This window comes from Calypte anna, chromosome 3 (assembly GCF_003957555.1).
Source record: "Calypte anna isolate BGI_N300 chromosome 3, bCalAnn1_v1.p, whole genome shotgun sequence".
In the NCBI taxonomy this organism is placed as follows: Eukaryota; Metazoa; Chordata; class Aves; order Apodiformes; family Trochilidae; genus Calypte; species Calypte anna.
The window spans coordinates 70,096,498-70,120,076 of NC_044246.1; the positions used below are offsets into that span (position 1 = coordinate 70,096,498).

Below are 23,579 nucleotides of genomic sequence, written 5' to 3' on the forward strand. Positions count from 1 at the left end.
ATTGCAAATAATAGCTGCTTCTTTTTCCTTTTCCTTTTCTTCTTTTAGAAATGCTTTAATCAAAAGCCCAAATTAAACAACCCATTCCAGATACCTCCTACTGCTTTATTTCTTACCTAGAACTGGGCATGATGTCCATCCTTGCCTAACCCAACTACATACATCACTTACTGGTACGGATTTCTCGAGACGCCATAGACTTGAACCTGTGAGTGCAGCAGGAGCACAAATACAGAGATAAAAAGAGAATGCTGCAGAAAGGATAATATACCTGTCACAGGGAAAAATGACAGGATGCTTTTTGTGCCCTCTGGAAGTCCAAACCCAGTAAGTGAAGAGCATTCCTTCATTTGCAGATGCAGTCAGTAAGTGATTCACCGCAGAATCCTACTAGAAGCCCATGATAATTAGTCACAAGCCATTTTTCCCCTGCATGTGGCACAGGTTCTGTAGCTGCTAGCACCAGAGAGACTGGTTCTGACACAAATTAGGGTTACAAAGTTTGTTAGTCTTGATGCAAATTTTGATTTTTACAGAAGTCACATATTTTTCACTTTTGCTTAAGAAAACAGTAGATTGTAAGCACTCATGTTAGCATTCAGCTTGCTAAAAATCTCAAAAACTATCAGAAAATATTCTGCTGTAGAAAAGATTGTTTGCTGTCATGGAACAAGAAGGAAGAAAACTATTCTGTGCTGATTTTTATGTACAAATCACTTCAGCTTCACTAGCAAACAAAACAATGTAAGAAGTTGACATAAAAACCTAAAGATGCAATATTTTGTCAAAAATTGCAACTCTTTAGTGACTACAGCTGCTCTGATTATTTAGTTACTCTCCTCAGATACACTTCCTCTTCCAGCTAAAGAGCAGATATTAAATAACTTCTTTCCTCTAGAGCACAATACCGCAAATGGGTAATATTAAAGAATAATAAATAGGAACGTTTCATAACAAATTTATTGCTGCAAGATAACAAAACTAGGTTTCCTTTAAAAAATTATTTTTATGACCTATCAGTACAGTAGATTTGTCAGGAGAATCCAGCTTGGATTTACATGTATCTGTTTCGAATATACTCTCTGTACATGAGGAAGTCATCTTTTCCTGGGGGCTGCATGTTTCCTCTTCCAGCCTGAATGTGGGCGTGAAAAATCTCTACTGATTTCCTGTCAACTCTTGGAGGTTGGACTTCATAAATATTGTCTTGAGAGAAGGAGGAGATGGGTACTCTGAAAAAAAGACACAACATAAAAACAACAAACATGCACAATTTGAAACAACTGGTTAAAATATTTCCACAGATAAAATGTTTCTTTTCCTTGAAATATATCTGAGTCAATGAAAGGGCAACTTCCCACTGGATAATTCATTCACCTAGATTTTTAACACTACTGCAGACCTGATAAGACCCAGCTTTCCAAGTAGGGTAATTAGGTAAGTTGACACAAATCACAGTGCAGGATACTTTCTCATTTGCCTCGACCCTGTCCTCATTTCTTCATCCTTCCACAGATCTGCTGCGGTCAGTAAGCTGAAACAGATCTGTGCCATGCATTACAGCAGGTAACAAAAAAAAAAAAATTATTGAGCTATCCACTTGGTAGCAATTATAACACGCACCTATATTCTGAACCAACATCTTGATAGGAATTATGAGACAAGAAATTTCCATCTAATTATCAAGAAACAGACAACTTCACTACCAGCAACAGCATTCTGTAAATTAGGACTACCAATACTTTATGACAAGTTTTTTTTTAAATAGCTTCATACAATAAAAACTGTATTTGAATATGAATATTTAAACCTGCTTGTGAGAAACACAAGCAGTTTGAAAGCTTATAAGAACCTGAGTTTGTCAGACCTTTTTTAAGCACTATTGTCAATCAGACTCACTCATAAGGTAGAAGCTTCTTAACTGTGACTATTGAAAACTGCACAGTTAGCAGGGCAAGGAGAGCAATGGTTTCCTTTTACTTGGGGCTGGAAAGATCATATCTGGAGCATTGTGTCCACTTTTGGGCTTTCCAGTACAATACAGACAATGGATTATTTGGAAAAGTCCAGCAAAGGTTACCCAGAGGATTAGAGAGCTGAAGCACATGGCATAGGAAGAGCGACTGAAAGTGCTGGGTCTGTCCATCCCAAAGAGGAGAAGTTAAAGGGAACTTTACTGCTGTCTGCAGCTACCTCATGGGAGGGTTTCTGTGTGGAGCCAGACTCTGCTGGGAGTGTGTGTTTAAAATACGTATTTCAAAAGGAGAATGCAAATTGGAACATTCAATATTCTAATGAGATACAAGGGAACTTTTTCCCACTGTGAAGGCTGTCAATCACTCTTGTTGCTCAGAGAGGCTGTGGAACCTCCCTTCCTAAGGATATTCAACAATCAAGTCTATGTAGCTCTAAGTAACCTCATCTAATTTGGTCCTCCTCTCAGCAGGGGACTGGATCAGATGACCTCCAGGGTCCTTTACAGTTTTAATATTTTGAATATTGAATAAAATGAAAACTTTGATATCACTACACATACTCTGAGCAGTTTTCTACATCACATAGTTTCTTACAGGAAGACCAAAAATTCCATAGGGCCCAGTAGCCTGTTTCATGGAGTGGCTAGCAGCAATGTTTGAGGACAGATGAGTAAAACAGAACATGTACTGAGCAACCTCTTTTCTCATATATCCTCCCAGACCTCAGTAATCAGGACTAAGGATCTATCTGAAGCAAAATTTGAAACTGGACTACTGCCTCATGAAATGTGACTTCCCTAAGTCTTCACTGCTTTTTCTAATATCCCTGAGACTTACAGAATAACATGGGAGTAAGTGCCATTATTTAACAGTGTCTGATGTGGCACTCCTTTCACTTCTTATCATGGGCCTTGGTTGCTTGTAATTCATACACTGGGAGAAATGGTGAGCAGTTATTCTCTGTTTAGCTTCTCCACATCACTATCAAGCAACCAAACTGTTGTTTTCATCTCTCCTCTAACACAAGTTATTTTCTGGTCAACCTTGTCACCTTGACATTTATGCGTATTTCCAACATTTACTCCAAACCTGCTTGATAGTGCAGTGAGGACTAAAACTGTGTTTAATACCAGAGATTTTTTTAACTAGCTTTTCATTTGTCATCTACTATTCTAGCTGCTGAAGACAGATTTTCTAAATGCTGTATTTAATAGCATAATGGAACAGTAGACACTGGTGGCTGAAGAAGTCAGAATGCTATTGTTAGATATTGTATTAGTATATGCACATATTTTTGCATGCATGTATACATACATATAGATGCATGTAATTTCTCAGGTAAAAGCAGCAACTTACTGTCAAAATTCACCATTTCCAAAAGCTAACATCTAACAGCCCCACTGCACTGAAGATTCAGAAATTAGCATCATTGCCATATTCCACAGGAGGCACAATCATGACCTACTATCTGGGTGCTCTTCAAGAGTTAAGAAGTTATTTTTGTGTGTATAATCTCCTCTTTTGAAGGGAAAAACAAGAACTGGAACACTCAAATGATTGCAGAGATCTTCTATAAATGAAATGCAGTAATAATCTTCTAGTTGCATTATGAGCACAAACTATTGTTTCACAATGGATCTCTATTAACATTGCCAAAAAACATGTTCCCTTATTTTGCAGCCATTTATTTCATTAAAATAGGTTAGATTTTGGATGTTTCATCATGTTAGTCTTATAAAACTAAGTCTTATAAAATGTGTCATAGCATACCTAATGTTCCACTACAACCAGAGAATGGCATATAAAATAGAAAAGTTCACATATTAAAGTCATATTTTTCTATTTCATATTTATATTTACATTTTTTTCCCACTTTACATGGTAATATATTCATATTTTGACTGCAATGATAGCATTTCTTATACAGGTTTACTATTGAATTTGAGACAATAAAAGCACTGGTCACCCACAGATTTTGGCTGTATACTTAAAAATAAGATACACACAAGATAAAACAAGACAGAATTTGCCAGTTTGTCAGAGAAATATTTGATGATTCTGGAACTGGAGAAAAAAGTAAAGCTAAAGAGTTTACAAAAAGTGAAGCCTTACTGTACAGAATATATTTTGATTTTTCCTTATTTTATATTGTATTACAGCTCCTGCTCAGGCTTCCTATTCTTGGAATTCTGTGGCACTAGAGCAGAATGTAAACAAACACTAGACTTGTGAGCAAGTCAGGATAACATTTCCAAAATGCTTGCCACTTTAATGCTTTTCTTAAATGACACAAGACTATTTTTCAAAAGATTTGCAGTTCTTTTGAAGACCCTCGCCTCTGCTATTATGCTCCCACTAAATCTGTGTTTTCTTTTCATTTTGTTGGTAAACTGTATGAATAATATAATGGAAATTCTATAATTCATAACCTTTTCTTCCTCTTTTTTCTTTTCCAGAGTGACAGTTTCATCTTAGCATCACTTCTTCTAGTTTATTATAAAAGGTTGAAGTGGGTGTTTTCAGAACTGGCATGAAACATTAGTCTAACTAGTCAGATGCTTTAAAAGTAGATTGCTTTCCAAAGCACCTATAGTTTCCAAAAATATTTATCTAGTTTAAAGCATTCAAGCTGAGACTCTAGCAATGGTATTTGACACTAAAACACCACACTAACTTGCGCTTGTCTCTATCTAACACTAAAAGACATCACTTACTCAAAAGTAGCTGACCTGTTTATTCTACTAGCAAGTGAACAACTAAGAAAAGAACAAAAGAAAGCCATAATACTAATTTGATGCCTTCTCTAGTTATTGATTTTTTTCTAAAGACATGACATTTCTGAAGCACTAATGAGTCCAAAGTCATTTCCTGAGGCACAGTTGAAGCTGGACAGCAAAGTGTATTTAACTTTGAGTATTTAGTAACTAAATCTCAGTTTTTCATGTACTCTCAATTTTTCACCTACTTCCTTGAACATGATACATATATTGAAAGAACTGCATGTTCACACATGCCAATTTCGCTTAATAACCCTGTAAGAAGCTGTAGCTATTTGTAGAGTGCTTGTATTATCCAGTCATTTAATTAAAGTTATTTCTCTAACACTATTCATGTAAAAATCTAATCTACTTAATAAGTTTAATATCTTACAATAGAGTCATGAAAGAGCACATTATTTATGGACTTGGCTATCAAATCTCTCCCAGAGACCTGCAGCTCTATGGCCTCTCATTGAAAATTACATAGACAGGAACATAAAAACCATGTCACGAAGTTCTGCACCCTGGACTTGCATAGTATAATTATTTCATCCCACTTGTAAGCAGGCTTCATGTTGTTATGGTTTCACCAAGAACAGTACTGTCTCTACAATAAAAAAAAAAGATACAGCTCAAACGTACAGTTACAATGAGGATGTTCTATACTTGGAAGGAAAAGTGCACAGTGTTGTGCTCTCAGAACTCTCAGAAATAGAGCAATCACCAGAAAGCCACCACATTTGTTTCAACACTGTTTAGTTCTCCTCAAGTCTCTTAAGTATATTTAAAGGAGACAAAATGTACTCTGTTGACTTGTATGAAAATAAAGCCAATATATCTGACCTACAAATGGCTAGCAAACCCAGAGATTGTGTTTGTTTGCTTGTTTTTCCTTGGCATCCCTTTAAATTGCTCTGCTCTTGAAAAAGTCTTCAACAGAATTTTGCCTCCTTAGACACCAACACCTCCATACAACAGAGTTTCAGTCACATACTTTGGGAGTGGAGGGGACTGAAAACCAGGAAACCTTCTATGTCCAAATTAGAAGTAGCTTTTCTACAATGCAGACAGAAGGAATATGAGAAGGTCAGAACATCTGATACAGAAAGGTGATCTCTGAGGAAAGATAAAATCTTTTAAGTAGGGATGATTCACACTACCTCCAAACTAATTCAAAAGTAAAGATCAAAGACAAAAAGGGACCTAGGGGTAGTACAGGACAAAAGAAATATCAAAAGCACCACACAAAAACAGGAAAAAGAAACAATACTGTGCTTCTGTTTGGAAAGAAAAAACTTAGACTTTTTCAAATAGGAGGACAATTCTCTTAAATTAGAATCACAGAATCATTTTGGTTGGAAAAGACCTTAGAGATCATCAAGCCCACCTGTTAACATAGCACTGCCAAGTCAACCTCTAAACCATGCCCTTAAGCAGATAAATAGAAATTTATCACTTAGCAAAGAAGGTAGAACAACAGGTTAAACAAGGGTCCTGAGAATTTTCATTAAAAAGATTAACAAGATGGACTAAAGTGGCACAGAGTTTAGCACTTTCTAGTTTTTGCTGGACTGTTAATATTATAAAATACCAAAGTCAACAAAACCATAATACACTATGCAGAGTAACCAGATTCATTGTCAGATTGCTCAAGAATGTTACAGTCACATTTTTCTGAGGATATTATTTCAGTGCTGCTGACACTAGGATCAAAATGAGACTTCACAGGCTAAGGTGAGAAACAGCAGCTGAGTAACCACAAAACAAAATTTTAAAAACCCAAGCTTCGATCTGTAGAACTTCTGAAGCATTTTAATGGTGATCACTACACTAAAGCATAAAATAGTTCTTTATTTAAAGCTTGGGAAAAGGTAGATTTAGTAACAGCTAGAAATTTTGACACATTAAAAAGGAAAAATAAAAGATTCTATGGTCAGTTCAAAAACTCAAAAAGCTTTGGTTTTCATCTTGTGAGACTACTGCATTATCTTTTTCATACATGACATACAGAAGTGCTAAACCAGGTGGACAACGGATGTAGACAAACTCCTGGATAACATGGCCCCTGTCAAATCAGAATTGTACTGAACAATTTTTTAAAGCACAAAGTATTCTTTCAGGTTAAAAAAGCCCTTGGGTTTTGAAAACTGATGGCTAAATTTCATCACAATTCATGTATCATTCTGAAGATATGCATGCTACTGTTGTGAGGTTTTTTTTTCCTACATCAGTGGATGGTATGAGATCAGAAATGTAGATTTTTATTCAGGATCCAGTGCAGATTAGGGAGAAAATACAGAGGACCTAGAAATCAAGTGTGAACACTCAGGTATTATAAATATATTTTAAAATTTGAAATGGACATCAGTAAATGAAAATTAGGATCTAAATCAGTATGTGGCAGATAAATGATGACAGTTTTATTGTTAAAATAATATTCAGCATCTCAGTTGACAACCTTACCAAAAATGCCAGGCACGTGAGCTCTTTCATCTGAAAAGCTCAGAGCTAATATTGACAGAACAGGTGAATAGGAAAAAGATAAGTCTTCCTACATATACGGGGATCTGAATCACAAGGAGTTAAAACAATTTTCCCCAGATCCCTGGAAAAAAGCTCATGCTTTCCTCCCCAGCCTGTCATAAGGGTGTTACACAAGATGACTGAATCAATCTAATAAATTGCCACCAGGCAAATAAGAAAGTTGTGCTGTGTTTGACCCTGTGGCCCGGGACCTTCACTGGTCTAAATAATCTCATTAATCTACCAGGAAAATATTTGCTTTTTTGCTGAATTGACTGAGGAGCTGAACTGATTTATGGAGCACTACAACAAGTAGCAAAGCTTTCACAAGTTACTGAAGCAGTACTTGATAAGGAGAGAGGAAAAGAGTTGGACCTCCCCCTTTTGGTAGCAATGAGCTGTCAGAACTGGCTCAACTATTTTGTTAGCTACTCCCATCAAATCCAGCGATGCTCTGACTTGAACCATAAAACCAAATTACTTCACTTTCAGTAAAGCATTTCATGAAACCATCACAACATGGACTTTTTGATTTCCTTCAGTCCCCAGCCAGCTCTTCTCTGGAGAGTCCTACAAGTTTGACTATACTGTTGCTTTTCTCCAAGCCCTTCCCTAACAGTATTCTTGAGAATTCCCAGTAATATCCTTGAATATTCTCAGTAGTATTCTAAAGATGTTTGACTAAAAATGAACAGAGGATTCAAACCCCAAATTACAAAAATATTCTTTTCAGTGGTGATACCTTGTCTTTTCTAGCCAACGTGAAGTACCAGGTACTTTTAAGGGCAAGCACTGACTGTGACTTTCAAATCACTTCCCCAGAATAAAAAATGAAGATACTGTCAATAACAGTCAGTTTAGTCAACCCATTTTGCAAGAGACAAGCACACAGTGCGAAAGTCAGTCAGAATTTCAGTACAAGGCAATCTTTCATCTTTATACAGTAAAAAAAATCCAGGTATTTATAAACAATCTGAGTACTAAATTTCAAGAGACTTCTCACAGGAAAAAAATTCTGGAGAGTCACAGAAGTGCTTTGTTTAAAATACTGAGAGAATCAGAAAGGGGAGAGATTCAAATTAAGTGAGGAAGACTATTCCTAAAGTCTATTTTTAGAATACCAGGATAGTGGACATATGAGTCAAAAGAATAATGAAACTAAAGTTACGTACATTGGATCAGCTAACCCAAAATGCATAATTAGCCTCATCTCTGCTCTGAATCAAGAGCTGATAGTAAGCACCACACTTTTATTTTATTTAGATGTATAGAGACTTAGACCACATATGCTTCTTAAAATACAGCTGAAAAAGTATACAAGATCCAGTAAGAGACATCTCAGAATAAAAGGAATGCAAACAATCACCAAGCAGGGAAGAATTTTACCCATCATAGAGGCAAAGAGTTTTCATTCAGGAGGCAAACAAGGTAGATTACTCCTAATTCAACACAGAAGCAATGCTTGTTTTAATTAATTCATAGCTATCCTGTTTCCAAGAAAAGGAAGAAATAAAATGAGTTGTAGAAAAAAGCAAAGTATCTATTCGGACTCTTCTGTGAGATTGCAAAGGGGTGACTAAGGACAAAAAAATTTTGCTGAAGACTAGAAGCTGCTCTGACAAAGGGTTATGTATCAAGAAGATCCTCTATTGAAGTGCAGAATACATTTGTGTTTGGGTTGTTTTTTTTTTTAAAAGGAAAAACTCCCACCTTATCAGAAGACAGCAACTAGATAACGTTCTCACTTAAGCTTAGCGTAAACAGGTAATAATATAAACAATTTTCCACCCATAATCTCCACAAATATTCATAGAAATTCTCTATTTTGTGAATAAACAGTTTCATTGAAGTTTGTCTTACTTTCTGATACGAAGATATGGGATGCACATTTGAAGCAGAAAGCATGCAATGAAGCTTTGTACCGTGAAACCATCAAGATGCTTGAAAATCTAAAATAACTAATAATTTCCAAAGTTGCTTGTAATTCCCTGGGAAACAAGGAAATATACAGTGCATGATGTGCCTCAGCTGCTGAAATGCCCTTTCTCAACCTAATCTAGAGTACATTGATGCTATTTTATCTCTTAAAAAGTTTCTCTTCTCCAAGGAAATTCAGAGCAACAATTCCAACTCAGTAAGAGAAAGCTTCTGGTACTAGAACTGAACAACACATCCTTAAAGAATGACTAAATCTGTGACTTTTTTTGAAAGAACAATCTGTCACTGCCCAAAAAGTATTTAATATTTTAATAAGCAGAACAAAAGCTGAAGAAAATTTTTAAGCTATATAAAGATAGACTTTCAGGAAAAAAAAAAGATACATTACCAACAGTAAGATACTCTGTTTCCTATCAGATCTCCAGAGAAGAGCACGTTTGGTAAAACTGGCAAAGATTTCTATATGAGTACAAGAGGAGGAGTGACAGGAGGCACAGATTTTTGTGCTCTGTAACTTCTATACTTCCACTATTTGAAAACACATGGTAATTACACTTGGCAAAAGAGAAAAATGAACATCTGACTACCCAAACCTCAGAGCTATGTGTAGAGACTCTCTTTAATGCATTCATTTTACAGCAGGATACAAGGAGGAATAATTTATTCTACTTCAAGGCAGTAATAAAGGAATTATTATCCCCTACACTGTCGAACATTCTGGGAGATTCTGTAAAGAAAGGAATCCCCTTTGTTCACATATCATATGTTCATTTACAATATTCCTATTATTATAAAATAATTTCTTAAAAATAATTTCAATTAAAAATGTTCAGGGTTGTTCCTTCATATTTAAAACAATTCTTTTTCAGTTTGCCAGACTAATTTACTATTTTAATATCTATCAGACATATTTTATTACAAAACTAGAGGCACATTCACCTACAAAGTACAAGCTTAATAATGACAGACAATGCATGGTACTATCACCACTTCAAATGTACATAGTGCCAAGTGACTAAGCCCTGATATTAGGCAATATTGTCTCACACATACTATTAAATCTGTTTCATGTCACCCTGCTCCCTCAGTGCCACTAAGACACTCCCAGTCTCTATCTCTACTTGGCTAAGAGCTATGTTCAAGGCTCCCTCACTCCATCAGCACAGCTACAGGGCAGAAAACAAAGCTGAGGTTTATGGAAATCAATGGACTGCAGTAAAGGTCTTGCAGTCCTATGAAGAGGCTGTGCTGCTGGGTAAGACACCACTTACCCCAGAGACAAAAGTAAATAAAAAACTGCCTTGGTGAAACTTTAAGCTGCTTGGAGTACAGGAAGATGTCAGCCACAAAGTTGGGATGTCATCATCTAAATTCTAAGACCTGCTTCAATAATAGTATTACATTTGGATAGTATCATGACCCTTTTTTGATACCAGTTCTAAGAAAAGACCAAAATTACAAACAGCTAGATTCCATATTTCTGTATACAGCAGATATGCACCTATTGTAATTTTAATATTATTTTTCATATTAATGTAAAGTTAGTCCATTTACAACAGAATACACTGAAGTTATTCCACATGGCAGATGTTCTACCATCCCACCATAATTGGCTTTCTTGAATATGGCTCCCATACTACTCTTTTGGGATTAAAGTGTTCAAGAACTGTTCCACTGACAAGAAGCATTTGGAGCTTGATCTTCCCCTTACAAACTACCATTATCCACTTACTTGTTTGAAACAAGATGCAAAAATTATTGTACCAAATTAATTGCTCAAAAATGCCTTTTCGACTCAAAAGTATCTCTGACAAACCCATATTATCAGAATGTAACAAAGACAAGGCAACCAGAAAAATCCAAGGAGGTACTTTTGAGGAAAATGTAGCAGACTTGACTTGTTAAAATAACATGTATGCAAGATTCAAGATGCTGATTAAAGCTAGCGCAGATCCTCTGATTTCAGTGACACAATGGACACCAAGTGCACAAACCAGAACAGGAATCAGTTGCCACTTTACTCTCTCCAGCACTTTCCAGGAAAACAGAAGAAAAAAAAAAATCCAGTTTGGCCTCTCCTAACTACTCAAATATCTACTAAAACAAATACAATGTACTTGTAGCCTTCTCAGAACAAATACAGGTAAGTGCACACTAAAGACTAAATTGCAACTTTATATGTTTTTTAATGAAGAATACCCTAGTAAACCAATCTCTTTCGAACTACCTCTTTCAAAAGTAATCTCAGCAAGAAGAAATTGCCTTTTAAACTCAGAAGCCTCAGCGCTTTTGTGTTGTGATAACTCAGGATTGCTAGCAATTCTGAATACAAAAATCCTTGCACTAAAAAAATAAAAAACCCAAACCAAAACCAACAAAAACCCCCGAACAAAACCAAGCAAAAAAAGCCAAGAAACCTTCAAGAAATCCCTCTCCCCCCAAAAAAAACCCTACAAAAAGATCCTCCAAACCCCACAATACCCTACAAAAAAAAAAAAAAGAAACCACAAAAAACACTTGTATGTTACTAGGGAGAAGAAGTGCCAAGTTCTTCATACAATTATTGAATACCCTTATACAGCAAAACCACCAGAAGTTCGATTCTTGAACAATTTAACATCAAATTTATCTGGTAATTTTTCAGGTCTAATGACAAAAGCATATATAGGCCAAAGAGAAAAAAAAAATACTTACAAATTTATAACCCTATCCAAGTGGAGTTTTGAGCAATATTGCTGGCTGCTTTTGTCTTGTTTATGCTGACTCTGTCCCAGCTCAACAAACCTGTGAAAAACAGCAGACAGGAGAATAAATCAAAGAAATAAAAGAACTATGCCCCTCAACAGTCAGCAAATGAGAGAAAATTATACCCAAAAAATCAGACTTTATGTTATGTGAGTCAGTGATCACGATCCAAGGCTCTAGTAAATGAGGAATTTTTAAAACTTTTCAGTGGGGGTCTATGAGAACTCAGCAGCTCCTTTTAACTTGAAAAAGATCTGCCTGTTAATTGGGGTGACCTGGTGTGTCATGGAATTGAGAGGAGCCTCTGGTCCTCTGAAAGAGGCAGCCTGCTACAGCTTCCTGGGTCTTTTTCAATGCAGTCAGTCAGATGAATGGCTCGTGGGGTAAATCAGCAGAAGAGACAGAGAGTCTCTCAGGTTTCAGTAAGTCCTCAGACAAATTCAATCTAGTTTATGGAGCTGAAATCCTGTTAGTCCAGCTCATTTATTTCCAAGCACAACTTTTTGGGAGAATTCCCACATCTCCAAATCTTTGCTGGAAAATACTGAAGATGGAAAATACTGTTATGGCTTTTTTTTCACCTCAGCAATAAACTGGAGCAAAATTAAAAAAAATAACTAATCACTCAGTCTGTCAGACTAAGGAAAAGTCAGAGGTTTCAAGTATATGTACATATAGTTATCTCTAACTCAATTTGCTCACTCTCCAACACATTTGTTTTACTGAAAAGAGAGGTAAATGTTAGCTGTAATTTAATACTTTAATCTTCCAAAAGGGGAATATTTTCCTTAACAGTTAGGTTCCATTTAGCTTAAAAAATAACCTTCTATTTCTATTTCTATTCAGAAATATTTACTATATTATAAGAGGGGACATTTAACAGTGAAAAAGCAATTGTATAGAAGAGTGTACGGAGAAAACAGAGGAACAATACATTCATAAAAAACTTATTGTGGCTGTTTCTGCTCCATTCAGATTCCATACCATAGAAACAAAAGCCTCAGAAACATGCAACAACACTTTGGATGTTAAAGGAATAAGTATTTACGTTTCTAAATAAGTGAATTTTAAGTGGAAATAAAAATAACTAAGATCTACCAGTGCAAGAGCTTGCTATTAAATAAGCTAAGAATCCCAAACCAATAAAGGCAAACTAAAGGTGTATTTTTATTAATTGCTTCAAATTATTATTAAATTCTTTGAGCAACCTAATCTAGTGGAAGGTGTCCCTGATCATGCAGGGGGCTGGAACTAGGTATCTTTAAGGTCCCTTCCCACCCAAACCATTCCTTGTTGCTATAATAAATGATCCAATATTCTGAAACAACCAAGCCCTAAATTAACACAAGCAAGTAACCAGACATAAGTAAGATACAAGACACAATTGATTTGCAGTATACATCCTCAATTTTTTGGAGAGACCTCCTGTCCTTTTCAATCTCAACCGACCTGTACTTCTGAGATTCTATTTTCATGAGAATTAACTCAACTATCTGAGCTATCTCAACCATCAGTGAAAATGGGCTTAACAGATTCAAATTATGCTTCATTTACACTTGCATATAGATTTAATATAGATCAGGTCATGAATAATAAATTAACCTGAAGTACTTTTAATCTGTCAGTCCCTGATGCTAATACAGAAAAAAACCTAAATAACATGTCCAGTGATGTCAAGCACGATCCAGATCCTACATCTCCTTTTCCCTTATCAGTACAATAGAAAAAGACTTGAATTGAGAACTGTAATCAAACTGTGAAATAAATTGCTATTCACAAATGATGCACATTGTAATAAAAGATGTCAGTAAAATCTATACTTTCCACAAAAATCAGCACACCAGAGCATAAATAGCACTGTCTTTTTAGCTAAAAGAGGTGAGGCATTTATTATGGTTGTATTTTTAAAATTTTCATTGTTTGAGGGAAATTAAATAAATTCAAGCTTTTTTTGTCTTGAGAAGGGTATGAACAGGGAGCTTCAAAGCTGAGTGTATAGTACTGCTGTAATGACAGACTGAGTGTTAGTCCAGGCTAAGAAATGATAAAACAGAAAGTAGCATCAAATCTGGATGTTATCACAGAGTTACTCATCTGGGCAAAGTGACTTGTAATAGACAGTAGTTCACACCAAGAAATTTCCAGAACAATTTCCAAAGGGTAACTGTCAAATTGTCATCCATTTTCTAGTGGTTAAAATAAAGAACCATAGTTAGAGGCATAGAAGAAGTTAAAAATTTCAGAAATAACGAGAAGCATCCTCATCAACTCTCTTTTAGTGGGTTAACTTCATACTATTCAGCATGTAGTAATAGGAATTTCAAAAAGCTACAGAGTGCAAGAGAAGCAGCTTCACCTAGAAAACAAAATAACTGAAAAAAAGCCTTTTAAATAGAAAGAAAAAATATCAATCCTTTGAGAGGATTAACAAACTCAGTCAGGACTAATTATCACATATCTGCAAATGGGAAGGTATCATAGTAGATTAAAACTTCCCTTACAAACTGAAGAGGTTTCAAAAATAACAGCAATCACAACTATTACGCATTAGAAAATAAAAATAGATGCAAAAAAGCCCATTTAAATGCATGCTTCACAGGCATTCATTTCAATATATGCACCATTTTTTTCTAAGATGATGTATAGTTTTCTTACACCCCTTTTCTCAAACTCCATTACAAATACATTGTAAGCAGGTATTTCAAGCACTGGTTTATTAAGCTAATGTAATTGATTTGTACTCCTGGTGTCTTGTGTAAGCAAGCAGTCACTCTCTTGGCAACAGCACTCTTAGGTCTTTGCGAAGTAAGAGGCTCTTCAGTTTGGATCTAAATTTATCCAACTGATCTCCAGTAGTGAATTCCTGTTATTCTGACTATTTTCAACAATGGCAATACATATCCAGTGCTCTATGTGGGGTTATGGTAATTCAGAAAGAGCATTCCTCATACAGCAGAGCCACTGTCCTTCATGGGTGAAGTGTGTCATTAACTTGCTGACTACTCTTTAGGAGCTGGCAGCTCATGGCTCCTGCAGGAGAGGTGACAACTGTCTTGTACAGGATAAAGTCCAAATTATCCTTGGATAAAAGTGGAAATTTTTGTGTAGTTGGAGCTGAGAGGTGGTACTCTGATGCTTGCCCACCAACTCTTAACCTCCAATAGCTCACAGTAAGCCAGCAGCTCCAAGCCCCTGAGGAGAGCTCAGGGATGCTGTGCAGGACACTGCCTCACCTGGCAGCAGTGCATCTCCCAGTACACGACCTGAGTGGGAACTGGCTGGACCACCTAAGGAGCTGTATTTTGTCTTGCACCATGCTGCATCTTACTCATTTCCTGGATGTATGGTTTGAATTCACAAAACCATTTAATGAGAACAAGTGGCGCGATGATGCTGTTCAAAATGCAGTGTGTCTAAACACAATATGACATACACAATACCTTACTGCTGGGCGTATATATACACATACACACAGAAACACACACTTCAATGCAGCCAAGTGCCGGGTCCTACACTTTGGCCACAACAACCCCATGGGGAGCTCCAGGCTGGGCACAGAGTGGTTGGAGAGCAGCCAGACAGAGAGGGATCTGGGAGTTTGGATTGACAGGAAGCTGAACATGAGCCAGCAGGTGGCCAAGAAGGCCAATGGCATCCTGGCCTGGATCAGGAACAGTGTGGCCAGCAGGTCCAAGGAAGTGATTCTGCCCCTGTACTCAGCACTGGTGAGGCCACACCTCAAGTACTGTGTCCAGTTCTGGGCCCCTCAGTTCAGGAAGGAGATTGAGGTCCTGGAGCAGGTCCAAAGGAGGGCAACCAGGATGGTGAAGGGACTCGAGCACAGACCCTATGAGGAGAGGCTGAGGGACCTGGGGCTGTTTAGCCTGGAGAAGAGGAGGCTCAGGGGAGACCTCATCACTCTCTACAACTCCCTGAAAGGAGGGTGTAGCCAGGGGGGGGTTGGTCTCTTTTCCCAGACAACATTCAACAAGACAAGAGGGCACGGTCTTAAGTTGTGCCAGGGGAAGTTTAGGTTAGATATTAGAAAGAATTTCTTTACCGAGAGGGTGATCAGACATTGGAATGGGCTGCCCAGGGAAGTAATGGATTCTCCGTCCCTGGAGATATTTAAAAAAAGACTGGATGTGGCACTCAGTGCCATAGTTTAGCAACCGCAATGGTGGTTCAAGGGTTGGACTTGATGATCTCTGAGGTCCCTTCCAACCCAGCCAATTCTATGATTCTATGATACATATATCTGCCTGTTGTTATTTCAGGAAACTCTGACAATGGCAAGGGCCAAACTGACTTCTGAAACTTACAGGACAAATATCTTTTACTTACATATCCACGTTCCTACAGTGCGAGTTACTCTGACTGCTTTTCTCAATTTTTCCTCTCATAATCTATACCAAATTTACTAGCTATCTTAGGGTCTCCCTACGAAATCCGCAGTTCCTTATTGCAAGCTCAAAAGGCCAAGCTGTTTCTAGAAAAAAGGTGAATATTATTTAGAAAAATAATTTTCCTTGAGCATCAGTTTTAATTTAGGTAAAAGGTGACAGTTAACAGGGATCTCAACAATGAGACATTACATTAAAAAATTAAAAGTTCTGTTGCTTTGTGCCCTTTTTTTATAAAAGAGGGTATTTTACTTCTGACTGACTTGAATTAGGATAATTCGAGATTTGAACAATGCCAAAACCACAGACTACGTAGCTTAGAGCCACAGAACCGCTCCTAATATGGAATTTGCTTATTAATTTCTAGGACTATGTGACAGGTATTTCAAATGAAGCATCTTTCATTCAAGTTCAAAAATTTGCTTTCACAGACACCTTATAACCACCACTGAAATCCGAGTTTAAAAACAGAATAGTGTATGTTTTCTACTATTTCCAAGATTTATTATTTTAAGTAAGTTTAATCAAAGGCAGAAATTTGGCATGCTGTGTTTAACTAGCTCCAATTATTTACTACTGATTACCACTGGAAATGTATCTCACCTTGTGTAAATTGAGAGATCATCTTCAGAAGGAACATCTGAAAGATTGACTCCATACACATCTTTTGTTGATTGCACTACATTCTGGAACATAAAGATTCATACTGAGGATACCATACAAAAGGAAGCTTGCTTTCAAGCAAGGAATTCTTTCTAAACATGAAAATAATTTCGAAACTGCAGGTAAACTCCAGTTTCTCATATACATAGAAATCTTAGCTTTTGTTTTGTTTTTTTTTCTTTTTTAAATAAAAGTAACTTATTAAAAATACTCTTCAAGCCATTTGTACAACAGGAAAGGATTCTGAAATATAACATCAGATAAAACAATGTATTAGGACAATAGATTATATTTATAGGACATATAATGATGTAGGTATTAAAGTCTGTTCTCTGTAGGAATTTAATATAGAATAAATTACAGTAGTTCAGAACATGCTCCCACATTTGCTTTCACATTTCCTGCTGCCAATTATGAAATAATTACAAACTTCAGGTTGAATAAAACTATTTTTATTGGATAAGTTACACAATCATGTCAGTCAACTGTAACAAGAAGCCAATGCACATGCAGTACTGCACTATGCCTAATGATTCAGTGTTAAACTGTGGGGGTTTACTGACAAGAGAAGTGTGACTGCCTTCGAATCAACTATAAAAATAGTTTTCTTTTACTTCAAAATATCTAAAGTTAAAGAACAGCTTTGGAAAGTTGTCAGGGAATATATCCTGACCAGAAGCATGAATGCATTTTATTGCAAACTTCTATGAGGTGTGAATAGGAAGAAATTAGCTGTTCTGCTGTCATCTCCCACTCCCCCTTCACCTGTAACACTTTTTCTCTATTCTGCAGCTTCTGATATAAAAATTACCAAAATTCAAATCCCTCATATCAAACACCCAATCTTCCTGGAACAACCATATTTACTCAAAAATGCACCTTAAAATACAAGCATTCAAATATCATCTCTTCTACTCACAAAAATACCCCACTCTGCTCTTTTTTAAGCTAAACTTCTAGTTATTCTTAGCAATAGTACACACAACCCATTTTCACAAATGAGAAAACAGTAAAGTGAAGACTGATGCTGGCTAGAGTGACATTAAGTTGTTGGTTTAGCTAAGAGACAAAAAATGGAATACTTCTAAGTTTAGGCTTTTAAGTGCATTCTTCATTCAGGTTTCTTTTCTAAGTTAAGCTTAACTTGATACAGAAGAAATAACAAAAAATAAAAAGAAAAATTTCTATGGTTCAAAATGGACACATTTCATCAACTAGATAATCCCCTTTTCCAGTCATGGTTGTTTTGTTTGTTGCTACATTATTCAACTTAGCCACCAAGTTTTGAAACCCTCTTTTACAGGTCTTCTTTTCAAACATTTTAACTACATGTGTAGACACAACAAATAACTGCCACTGTCAGAAAAATAATTCGAAAACCTATCTTAAAAATCCTATATTTGATGCTCTGCATAGCCTACTAATGTTAAAAAAAAAAAAAAAAAAGTAAACATGAGCTAAATTAAATCAGCTGAAGAGTATGTTAAAATGTAATGTCTACCGTAGTCTTTAAGAATACCAGGTTTTATTCCATGTTTCTGAACATAAAGTTTCTGTAAATATCATGCACTCAGAAATAATGTATCTAAGAGAAGCTCTGAACTTCTGAACAGACATTAGCAACATCCCAAGTTAATTGCTAACATAGCAGTTCAGCAAAACTCAGCTGGTAATCTTCTTCAGTACTGCAACTTTAATAAGCAATGAAACAAATTATGGCTAAAATTCAAATGTGTTAGGTTTCCAACACTATTTTTCATTTTTGAAAATGTTACTTTCTGTTTTCTTTCACTACTATCTGGCAAGAGTAATAGCAAAGTTTTATATCTAGTTTTGGTAATATTTACACAAAAAAATTACAGTGGAGACCCTTTTCACTTAATTCCCCAGAGCTTTACTTCTGTTTGTGCTATAACATTATTGGTTGTTTAAAGAAAATATGAATTTTTAGTCCATGATTAACCGCCTTGACTGCCACAGTGATTTCCTACCTCTGTGATTTTTGTATTATCTCCCGTATCAGTCACTTTTACTGGAGTTGAACGTTGAGAAACAGCACCTTCATCTTCTTTGTCTGTCCCAGAATCATCTTCAGAACTACTTGAGACTGCTTCTTCACTCGGGGGTGGTGGAGCACTGGCAGCTGTTTTGCGCTGCAGCACAGTTTCCTCTCTATTACTTTTGTTCCTATTATGAAAAGCAGTGTGAATTTATGAAATCATCAGGTTATTAACAACAAGTATTGAAATTCCTAATTTTTATTGCAGTCTTAATGGGTAAAATTATTTCTACCCTCTGGAACCACGTATCGCTTATCTTCATAAGACCCCAATATATTTAGTTTTCATCAATCTCTTCTTATTCCAGAGCACTTACAGAGAGCTCACAGGATTACACCTGCTTTTCTCCACAAATTCTTTGACTCTACCTAAATCCCTCTCAGACTGAATGAATAGATAGGAAGAAAAATCCATTGAGAGACCCAATCTTTGGTTCTGGGAAAAAGTCTCCCTTTTTGATTAAATGAAGATTATCCACTTCATTTACTTACTCCTCAGCCCCAAAATCTTAAACATAATGTCACCTTTTTCCTTCCTTTTCCACACCTCTCCCCTCAATTTATTTCTTTAATCAGCAGCATTTCTTTATGCAGCATGTATTAGTCTAAAAATTCTGGTCAATATAAAGAAGTCCTTTATTTCTAATAATTCTTCAAGATACAGCACGTGTGTTTTTGTGGGCTAACAGTGGGTTTAACTGTACAGGCTCCAGAAGCTACACATTACTTTACCCATCAGAAACTACCACCCTTACACCCTTTACATCATTTCCTACTGGCCATAGAGGGCTGCAGTTTCCCCTCAGACACTGTCACAATCTTTCAGTGGGACTGGAAGGCAGTTAATGACCATGTTCACAGACAAAACAGTTCTGGAATCAGGGAAGCAATATCTCCTCCTTGGTGAAATGGCCTGACAACGCACTGACATTGTAGTGACTTGCCCTAAAGGAGGACAGCAGCATGCTAAAAGGTTCTGACAACAGCATGCAGTTTGGTGCAAATGCTATTTTGAGTTGCAGCCCTGGTGCTCTCATCAGCAAAGGCAAGGAGGTCACCAGTATCACTTGAGCACGCTGACACACAGAGTTTTGCCTTCAGCAGTCAAACTCATACAACAATTTATCCCTGTAGAGAAGCAGCTGAGCTTCATATGCTTTAGGTACCCACAAAACAAGCAGAAGAGTCCTCCTAAAGGTTCTTGATCTAAGACCATACTCCACTCCCAAGGGCATCAATATATCACAGAATTCTTACAGCTGCAACAATTTCCTCAAGGGAAAAAGCACAGGAAAGTTTAATTTCTGACTCAGCAGAAACTGGGATATCCTTAGATTGAAATTTACAGAACTCTATGAAGATATACTGCAGTCTTTTTAGAGCAAATTAAGGTTAATTTCCCTACTTTTCTAAATGAGGTGGAGGTAACAAGAAAAGCAGTGCTTGCTGAAAGCTTAAGAACAAAGCAAGTAGCCAAACACTGATAGAAGTTTTACCTTCACCCATAACACATACTCAGAAAAAGGCCAAGATTTAATTGACCTAGGGGACCAGAATACTCACAGATGAAAACAGATCATCAAACCCTAATGAAATGTCATGGTAGATCAAAAGATGATGACAAATGTGCAAGGCAAAGATACCACCTCTACCATGGGCTAAATATGGTTAAGGTGGAAGCCTGAAGCCACCTTTTACCCAGCCAATGTGTGGGAAACCTTATACCCAGGGAATCCTGGGACATGGCTTAGATCCAGCTGATACTCTATCTCATAACAATCCCTAAAAGTCACAATGAAGAGCCTGAAACAAAGGACCTGAAAAAAATGTATAATGGTCAAAAATTCAATTTAATATTTGGAAATTAGGCCAAAATTGGACATCATACCAAAGTGGAAGCTTAATGTCAAAAGTACCCATAAATTCACAGTTCTTAGCAGAGGTGAACTGTATGACTTGAACAAGCTTTCTGCTTATTCACAGGGAACATCACTGTAGCAAGAAATCAGGTTCTACTAGTGATAAGCACAGCGTGCTCTCAGCATTTATTGACAGTGAGTCCATCAGGGTCAAGGCATAATGGATGTTATTTATAAGAGAGTCAAATTTTGTAGCTTTTAACAGAAAGGCAAGTTTTCAGAAGAAAACTTATAATGTTGTGTCAGCACAGATCCAGAAATTTCTGACAAAACATTTCCTTTATATAAAGTATCACAGGAAGAATGAAGTGGTTCAGAAAGAATTCCCATAGTCCTTGAATGATAGAGCATATCAAACACATCAAAGGAATAAATAAAGTCACAAAGCAGTTCCAGGATGCACAAGTAGCTAAATGAAACTTTCATTCATCCCAATAACTGTTACTGAATTATTTTATATGATTTCATCAATAAATATCTTAATAACATTTTTTATCAAAAACTATGTTCAAATTGGCATTTATTGCTGCTTCAGCATATGTTCTACTTATTGAAAAATCAGGTATTTTAAAATATATATATACATTCCTGTCATTTCCAAAAGAGAATACAGTTGCTACTAGTACAAAGAGATGACAGAGTTTTAACAATCCTCTATCTTTATTCCAGATAAAGTTTTCTCATAGGTTTCACTTAAGAAGATTAGAAGAAAACAGAAACCATTAAACAAGTTTGAATAAAGAACTCCCAGTGTCAAATAAAAATCACAAATTAGATATGATTTTCAAAGAGTAGAATTCTGCAGTATAACACAAATTATTTTTTTACTTCCCATGTAACACAGACACAATTTATATATTTGTGTTACAGTTTCACTATTATTAAACCAGAACAAAACCTCATATTTCAGACTTACCCCAACACTGATTTTCCAGTTTCATCTGGTTTACGAACAGTAAAGGGACTTGGGTCTATCCCCACATTCTTAGGCATAAAATCTCTAGCAAAAGAGAAAGGAAAAAGTGTTCACGGACCAAGTTCCACACAATTTTAAAAAATTTTCTGGAATAACTACCTCTAACAGCCACCTTTGAATTAAAAAAAAAATCGTTAGAAAAAGAAATAAGTTCTAACTTCTTCATTAAAAGTTAAAGCCACATAAACAACCTCAATATTGGAAAAGTTTTCAGTTGCATTATTTAGTCCCATAAAACATCTCTAAGCTTTATCAATCTGCCAAGGAGGCTAGAGCAATATACGCTCCATTGCTGTGCTGAAGAAGTCCTGTAACATTGTTTTCAAAATGCTCCCAACACTCAAATCAGGTCAAAAAGCTACATGAAATAATCCTCCTAGAAGTCTTTAGCTTAAGTGTTATTAAGATCATCCTTAAAATATCCAGCTGATTGCTGCCAACAACATTAACAACAAATCATCTGGCCAGCTGGGAAAACTTGAAGAATTGAAAAAAAACAATTGTAAAATCTAATAAGGACAGTTAGAAAAAATGTGCTTTGAACATAGCCTCAGATCTAATGAGTCCATAGAGTAAAGCCCATTTTTCTCAGCCTATATGTGACAAAACATTTGGCCTCCATAATGGAAAATTATTGGAAAATCAAGTGCTATCTGAACAGTTTTTTCTGGAGCAGCATTTCTATTGCAGTATTGTGGTCTAGTTTCTCGAAGCCTGCTAAATTTGAAGCTTAAAAAAAATACATGCAAAACTCAAACACTCTACAAAAACTACTATGTTGCACAGATTTAACCAAATAAATCAAAGTACATTTGATCCACACCAAATCAACTTCCAGTTAAGGCCCTGTAGTCCCAAAACCTCCCAATATACCGAGTAGAATTGGTCATTGCCAAGCAGAAGGTCTCATCAAAACTGCTCAACTCATATGGCCGAAAAAACTCATTGTGGATGTCAATTTCCTCTTCATACTTGTGGAATTTCTTTACTGTCAACTTGTGCCTGTTTTCAGCACATGTCACTGGGGAAAAGCAACAAATAATATTTTTAGTAATATTCAGTGACCCCGCAAAAACCTAAACCAAAAGTAATCTGTTAACCTAGCAACCCTACCAGGCATTTTTCTACAGCCATATCCCCTCTAAGACAAGACAATATGAAATGAAGATGCACAGCACATCTTTAATAAATATGAACTATCTACCACTGTACTTTGACTTCCCTTCATGACAACAAATCCAAATAAAACATGTTCCACAGTATCCCAAAGAAGACACAACTAGTTATGCCCTGTCATCTGCAATAGGAATGTGACCACCAGTATAGACTGTAAATGCATGCAAACAGGCAAGAAAAAATTAAGTAGAAAGAAGTGTGTCACATAAACATGTGGAGGTCAGGTTTTAGCCCATCTCTTGCATCCTGCAGTTGAAAAATCATAGCTCATTGCGGTAGAGGAAAAAAAAAGCAAAAAACCACAAACCAACCCAAAGTATTTCACAGCCCTTATGGAAACATCTTTTTCCTTTTCCTTTTTTTTTTTTTTTTCTCTTTTTCAGTTTAGGATCTAAAATAGTTAAAAAACATTTGTGACAAACTTCTTTTTTTCAAGATACTC

At 36.3% G+C, this 23,579-nt stretch overlaps 1 protein-coding gene across 2 annotated transcripts in view; it reads right to left on the reverse strand.

Moving 5' to 3' along the window:
* Positions 1-648: 648 nt before the first annotated feature.
* Positions 649-23,579, reverse strand: part of FIG4 (FIG4 phosphoinositide 5-phosphatase) — a 66,035-nt gene continuing 43,104 nt past the window's right edge. The window contains exons 18-23 of one of the 2 annotated variants that reach the window (XM_030448634.1): positions 22,835-22,982; positions 21,902-21,985; positions 18,999-19,194; positions 16,948-17,030; positions 11,891-11,980; positions 649-1,232 (exon numbers count right to left, since the gene is read on the reverse strand). In XM_030448634.1, the coding sequence (XP_030304494.1) occupies positions 1,055-1,232; positions 11,891-11,980; positions 16,948-17,030; positions 18,999-19,194; positions 21,902-21,985; positions 22,835-22,982 (779 nt within the window). In that variant the 3' untranslated portion in view covers positions 649-1,054. The remainder of the gene's footprint in view (positions 1,233-11,890; positions 11,981-16,947; positions 17,031-18,998; positions 19,195-21,901; positions 21,986-22,834; positions 22,983-23,579) is intronic. The other variant, XM_030448633.1, reaches the window with a different exon arrangement.